The sequence below is a fragment of the Tachysurus fulvidraco genome, chromosome 26 (genome assembly GCF_022655615.1).
Source record: "Tachysurus fulvidraco isolate hzauxx_2018 chromosome 26, HZAU_PFXX_2.0, whole genome shotgun sequence".
NCBI classification, from domain to species: Eukaryota; Metazoa; Chordata; class Actinopteri; order Siluriformes; family Bagridae; genus Tachysurus; species Tachysurus fulvidraco.
This window is the reverse complement of record NC_062543.1, coordinates 2,412,893-2,420,392: the sequence shown is the minus strand read 5'-3', so window position 1 is coordinate 2,420,392 and position 7,500 is coordinate 2,412,893. Positions and strand designations below refer to the sequence as shown.

General features: G+C 42.7%; 1 protein-coding gene across 4 annotated transcripts in view; it reads left to right on the top strand.

The window, feature by feature from the left end:
- The window catches only part of LOC113636577 (regulator of G-protein signaling 3-like), a 41,678-nt gene that overhangs the window by 19,099 nt on the left and 15,079 nt on the right, over positions 1 to 7,500 (top strand). For all 4 annotated transcript variants that reach the window (XM_047809107.1, XM_027136758.2, XM_047809109.1 and 1 more), the window contains exons 4-7: positions 157 to 532; positions 2,136 to 2,175; positions 2,274 to 2,515; positions 4,264 to 4,347. In XM_047809107.1, coding sequence (XP_047665063.1) covers positions 157 to 532; positions 2,136 to 2,175; positions 2,274 to 2,515; positions 4,264 to 4,347 — 742 coding nt within the window. The remainder of the gene's footprint in view (positions 1 to 156; positions 533 to 2,135; positions 2,176 to 2,273; positions 2,516 to 4,263; positions 4,348 to 7,500) is intronic.

The following is a 7,500-nucleotide window of genomic DNA, read 5'->3' as shown; positions in this document are numbered from 1 at the left end:
AGCATCTCTATCGGTTTGTACTTCGTTACTATGGAAACCAAGTGCGTGAATGCAAACCTGTATAGAAAGAAACTAGAAAATGAAAATGGGCAATCGGATGGAAGGACCGAGCGGCGCTGAGGTTTAATGGAGTTGATTACATTTATGTCTGTGCAGAAGCAGTGCCCGTGAGATCAAAGTGATGGTGTGGCGTTCGGGACCCTCCGTGAAGTCCAGCTTCGAGGGTCTTATCCATCATTCGTACAAGAGCTCCAACTACGACTCTCCCGCGTCTCCTCCCAGAACGAAGCATGCGGAGAAGACCCCACCTGTACCCCCGCTTCCCGCGCACCTCCGCCACCGGATAATGCTCAACGGCTCGGAGGGGGCGAGGGGTGGCGGGATCGGGGGCACCGGGGCACCATGGGGTGACAGGAGAGAAGAGGGCAAATCCAGCGCCAGGACACACACTCCGACTCTCAGAGGGACACGAGTCAAAGGTTCCAACGGGGACAATTACATCATCCTCTCACCCATCAACCCTGGAGGCCAGGTTCCGAGAATTATACACATACACTATAATATATACAGTATATCAGCTTTACTAGAAGCTTTTATGAGCAAGAGTCAGTACAGGATATGATGATGTAATATTGTCCAGATGGTTATGAGTTCAAATCCCAGTACAGACGCATTCTCAACACTCAAAAACAATTAAAACAAAGTTAAAGTTTACACGAGTAAAAAAAAAAAAAAAACAATATTCACGAACAACCTTGGATAAATAAACAGACAAACGAGGAAACAAAAACAAATCTAGACCAAGTCATAAAAAAAAAACAAATAAAACAGCAAATTAATGATTAAATAAATAAAATCTTTTTTTTTTTTTTTTTTTTTAAAAATGTATGAACAAACAAACGACCAAACAACTAAACAAAGAAATAAATAAATTAAAACAATGTATACATTTTTATTATAGTTTATTTTATTTATTTATTTATATAGAAATGATTAAAGTATGGAAAAAAGTGGCTGTAGTGAGGTGCATCTTCTTCTTCTTCTTCTTCTTCTTCTTCTTCTTCTTCTTCTTCTTCTTCTTCTTCTTCTTCGTCGAGAGAAATTATTTAAAAAGGAGACACCACCAGATTTAAAATCCCCTAACAACGCGTTATTGGTTTCAGACGACTGAACGGATCACTCGCACTATTGTTTTTTCCCATGCCCAGTGTTGGGGCTTCACATGACCAAATATTACTGCTTATGAATCATAAGTTACAGGAATGTGCTGCTGTATTGGGAAAAAACGAGCCTTAAAACGAACCACAATCCGTTTCGCTTCGGAAAGCCACAAGAGACACTGAAAGAATTCCACAGCAGTAAAGACAAAAAGCTGCCCACTAAAGGGAAGCGTTTAGATTCAAGTGGTTCTCTAAAATTCTCCAAACTTTGACAACAATTTGTTTTTAACTTCAGTCTGGGTGCAATTTAGGAATCGGTGGCACGTCATGCCGGAGTTTGGGGTCAGTCAGGCGTTTTATTTCTCTGCTACAAAAACATTCACGTAGTCGGAGATGTCGAGATGTTCATGGAGAAAATACAGCAGGGTTTTAAGGTGTTAATGTTTAAAACTAAAAATAAGATATACAGAATAAAGTCGTAATATTACGAGAATAAAATTGTAATGTTATGAGAGAAAATAAAAACAAAAACAAAAAAACCCATAAATTATAAAGTAAAAAAATAAAACGTATATTGTATCCCAGTAAAAAATGTCTAAGCTCACATACTACGGACAATTTTCCAGAGATGCCAACCAACCTACCATGCATGTCTTTGGACCGGGGGAGGAAACCGGAGTACCCGGAGGAAACCCCCGAGACACCCCCCTTATAATGATGATCAGTGATGAGCTGGAAGCCGACAAGCTTCGAGTCCTCACTGTGTCATGATGTGTAGACTGAAGCCAAATGAGAGTTAATATGTTATAATGTATATTGTGGACCAGAATGTAGTGCTGTACTGAGGAGCTCCAGGTCTTAGGCAGGGTTTGAACTGAGAAACCATCTGGACGTCAGATATCAGATATCAGATATGTTCCTAAACCTAAGTCATGAGCCGTTATCATGACCCACATACTGTATCTGATCTCACAGATTCTGACCCAAGTCTATGGAGACAATGCTAGCACTCTGGGTAAGTCGGATTATTAATAAATATCTGTCTGTTTTGTGCCATGAGGTGTCATAAGCGTAACAAGAACATGATGTTACACTGATGTTCTTCCTCTCCAGCTGGATGGATGTACTCACCAGGAACTGCTAACACGCCCCAGCCGCATGCAACGCCCAACCTGGCGAGCAGAACCAACTTCCTGCGCCGATCAGGCAACAAATCCAAGTCAGCAGCTACCAGCTTCCAGCCCAGCTCAAACTTCGCCAACTACCAGAACTGCACCATCGTCCGATCTCACGCCAACTACGGAGCCTACGTCAAAGTGGCGCCCAAAGTTCTCATATTCCCCATCTTTGTGCAGGTATCACTCAGGTGTTGGGTTTGAGCTGCAATTTCAGTTCACTGAATCAACGACGTATGTGAAAGGAAACTAAAAATTGTGTGTGTGTGTGTGTGTGTGTGCGTGTGTGTGTGTGAGAAAGAGAGAGAGGAAGCGAGAGAAAGAGTGTGTGCTGTGTGTGTTATTACACGCGTAGTAAAATTCTGATTACAAAAGAACTGGTGAAAATCCAAAATTCTAAACGTGTGTTTAGAAGATTAACGTGAGTAAATATACTAATAAAATATAAAAAATATGGCGATTATACAGAATATAGAACACTCACTCACTCACTCACTCACTCACTCACTCACTCACTCAGTCACTCACTCAGTCACTCATTCACTCACTCACTCACTCACTCACTCACTCACTCACTCACTCACTCACTCACTCACTCAGTCACTCATTCACTCACTCACTCACTCACTCACTCACTCACTCAGTCACTCATTCACTCACTCACTCACTCACTCATTCATTATCTACCGCTTATCCGAACTTCTCGGGTCACGGGGAGCCTGTGCCTATCTCAGGCGTCATTGGGCATCGAGGCAGGATACACCCTGGACGGAGTGCCAACCCATCACAGGGAACACACACACACTCTCATTCACTCACACACACACACACACACACACACACACACACACACACACACACACACACACACACACACACACACACACACACACACACTACGGACAATTTATCCAGAGATGCCAATCAAACTACCATGCATGTCTTTGGACCGGGGGAGGAAACCGGAGTACCCGGAGGAAACCCCCAAGGCACGGGGAGAACATGCAAACTCCACACACACAAGGTGGAGGTGGGAATCGAACCCCCGACCCTGGAGGTGTGAGGAATATAGAACAAACAATTATTATTTCAAGATTGAATTAAGGGTTTTATTTTGTCTTTCTCAGAGCAGAAATGCCACTTTGTCCTTTTTGGCTCATGCCCAGTTCTTCAAATTTTGCAAATTTCCTAAAATTAGACTCTATACAGACATAAGAAATAGAAATAATATTAAAAATAATAGAAATGTGTGTCTTTTTCCCCACATGAACCCTTTTAGTCATTTTCATCATTAGGATTCATTGACGTGGAGATCAATAATCTCAAGTAAAACTAGAAATCTGAAAAAAAACAACCAATTAAAATAAATACTATAGATTTTGCATCTATGGATTTTTTTCATTTACACCTGAAAGAGTCCCTCAGAGTTTAAATGAAAGACATCAGCTCTGGACTCTGGGTCAGCAGTTCTTCGAGCGACTGAACGACTTCCTGTGAGCGCATGAGAACAGCGTTATGTGTTCACAAGCCACGACTGTGTGGGGTCTGTAGAAACGTCCCTCCAGCTAACTTCCTGTGCACACCGCTAGCACTACGATGCATTAAACCACCTAAAGGAGGATGTTGCACATGCTGAAATGCTGTCACACACTTTTAAGTGGTGCTTTTAGCTTAGCGTGGTCGACGACGCTGATTTCCCAGACTGCTCGGCCCACCGGCGCGTGGTGTATTGTGGGGGTTGAGTGAACGCTCGCTGAAGAGCGCTAGAGCAAGTTTGCAGTTTAGTTCACTTCCACCTACAGCACGGTTTCTCCAGGTTTTAGTATGGAACTAGTGTGTGTGAGTCACGTAGTGAATCAGCACTGATTTTATACGTATCTTTAATCTTAGCACCATGTTTAGCTTTGTTTTTTTTTTAATCTCTGTAGCCACTGGACCTGTGCAGCCCGACCAGAATGCTACTAATCACAGAGGAGATGATACTACATGAGAGCAAACATCTGTCCATCAAGGTAGGAGATTGTGTGTGTGTGTGTGTGTGTGTGTGTGTGTGTGTGTGTGTGTATGTCAGCAATTTCGACCAGCTTTGAATAAAGAACTCACAGAGCACCTGAGACAGGATGCTGTCATTCAGCCTCATTGGAAGCACATGGAAGCCGAATGATGGTGATTGATGTGAAGGTGTGATTTAACGTCAGTCTCCTTGTCTTTCTCTCTCGCCTCTATACGAGCTGTAGGCAGCTTCAGAACGAACAGCAGATGTGCTGCAGGACCACAAGCAGGAACATCAGAGAACGTTCTAGAAAATTCTGCCATGTAGCAGCCAGTTGAACAAGTCGATTCACCGTATTCACCACTACGGCAACACCATATCAAACAACACTTAACCTAGTCGCTTGCTGTGACGTCTTTTTAGTACACAGTAAAAGCAGTAAAAAAATTATAGTATCATTTTTTTTGTTTTCTTTGTTCAGTTTTAACCCTTTGTTCAGGACCTTTGGGAGAAATCACAGTTATTACAGTCGTTTTGTTGTTCTGGCTTAAATTTACTGTTTATATCATTTCCTTGGACTAGAGGTCTTCTCGGGTCTAAAGAAACGTACCCGACCCGAAGTGACCCGGATCACTTTTTGACCCGAATCCGACGTGGATAATTTTTTTTTTTTAAAGAAAGACCCGACCCGAGACAATCTCGAAAAAATTAGACCCGAGTCAGACCCGACCCGATGGCAATTTTTTTTTTAAACCCGACTGGACCCGAATGTTGCATAACTCTAAAGTAACACTAAAGTAACCGCTACAGCGTGGATTCAAAATTGATTGACAGGTCTGTTTCAACTAAAATTAGCTTACCGCCAGCCACACGTCACCAGCCACATGTCGCAAGCGGTCTTGGCAAACAGAGGAGAGGTTGGAAAAGGACTCGAATCGATACACACACACGAGATACAATTGTTTGGGTCTTCTCGGGTCCGTTCGGTAAAAATACATCCGTTTTAAATGACCCGAGACCCGACGCCGCTATTATTATACCCGACCCGTGTCCGAGGCACACGTGAAACTTTTAGACCCGAACCCGCTCGGGTCTCGGGTCGGACCTCGGGTTTTCGGATCTAAGTGGACCCGTGAAGACCTCTACCTTGGACCACAAAGCTGATCACTACACTTGAACATGTTTCTAATGACTAGAATGAAATAGATTGAGCTACATCATTTGATTTGGATTCTCAGCTCCGGTGCTTGGAAAATCCACGCCTGAACCATGCTGGATGTCCGAAAACCGATCGCTTTAACGTTACTTCACTTACCCGGAACTGTAGGAGTTTAAATGAAGTCAATTCGACAAGTTTTTTTTTTTTCTAGTGACAATGAAATGAATCGAATTTTCCCGTCAGGTGTCGCCACAGCGAATCATCCGTTTCCACCTCTCTCTATACTCTGCATCCTCACACCAGTTACCTTCATATCCTCTTTTAACACATCCATATCTTGACCTCTTACCTGGCAGCTCCATCTCTAATATCCTTCAACCAATATAACCATCTCCCTCCACTGTACATGTCCAAACTATCTCAATCTAGCCTCTCTGACCTTGTCCCTAAAACAGCCAACCTGAGCCGTCCCTCTGATGTCCTCGTTCCTAATCCTGTCCATCCTCGTCACTCCTAAAGAGAACCTCAACATCCTCATCTCTGCTACCTCCATCTCTGCCTCATGTCTTTTCTTCACTGCTACAGTCTCTAACCCATACAGCAGAGCTGCTCTCACTATCGTCTTGTAGATCTTTCGATATTTTTTGAAGTTGGGAGAATATTTTTGTGATGCTAAGTGACGCTACGTCTTATTACGGCAGTCCAAGATTGTTAAAAAAAAAAAAAAGGGACATCTTAGCAAGTATAGTATGTGCAAAAATCTACAGTTATGGACAGAAATTCCCGAAAGTCTATTATACATCTTTCTGTATCTCTGGACAGCACAGATTTCACGTATGTACTTCCTGCCCCGTATTGTCTTCTCCTGTACCCGGGTCTGGTTTTAACAGTAATCGGGAAATGACACAACAACAAAGCTGATAATGTTGTGTAGCATTAATGTCATCTTACCGATAGCAGGAAAAGAAAATGAGGTGAAGGTCGCGTCCCGCTCGTTGTGGTGCGGTCAGTAAGTCAAGGCGTGATATGGTTCATGCTAATATTAGTGATTCTGCATTTTTCCCTGAACCATTAATCAGAAGCGCCAAGAGCAAGTGTTATCTCGACCTCGCCTTCTGTTTTCCCGTTCCCGCTTTTACTCTTCCTCAGCATTTCTGTTTGTCTCTAGTTTTTGCTCTGTTTGTTCTCATTAATGAGAGTTTTGTCCTAAGTGATGCTACATCTTTCCACACCAAACATCACAGTAGTAATATTGAGGATAGAAGGGCCAGTTATCAGTTATCCAGACACAGACACAGACACAGACACAGACAGACACAGACAGACACAGACAGACACAGACAGACACAGACAGACACAGACAGACACAGACAGACACAGACAGACACAGACACATACACAAACAGACAGACACAGACAAAGACACAGACACAGACAGACACAGACACAGACAGACACAGACACAGACAGACACAGACAGACACAGACACAGACAGACACAGACACAGACACATACACAAACAGACAGACACAGACAAAGACACAGACACAGACAGACACATACACAAACAGACAGACACAGACAAAGACACAGACACAGACAGACACAGACACAGACAGACACAGACAGACACAGACAGACACAGACAGACACAGACACAGACACATACACAAACAGACAGACACAGACAAAGACACAGACACAGACAGACACAGACACAGACAGACACAGACAGACACAGACACAGAAACGGCTCAGGTCCTTTCGACCTGGTCCTGTTAAGATGCACAGTTAGGCAGGAAAAAAGTCACAAAAAAGGACATTCAAAACATTATAATAATTACATCATTATATTCATTATAATATAATATATATTATATAAATTACATTTATATAATATATAATGCCAGTTTTGTTGTCTAAAGTCAAAGTTAGATTATTAAGCTCCGCCCACACAGTCAGTCCTCTGAGAGAAGTTCTGGTGCTTGTATGTTTTTATCACATTTATATAT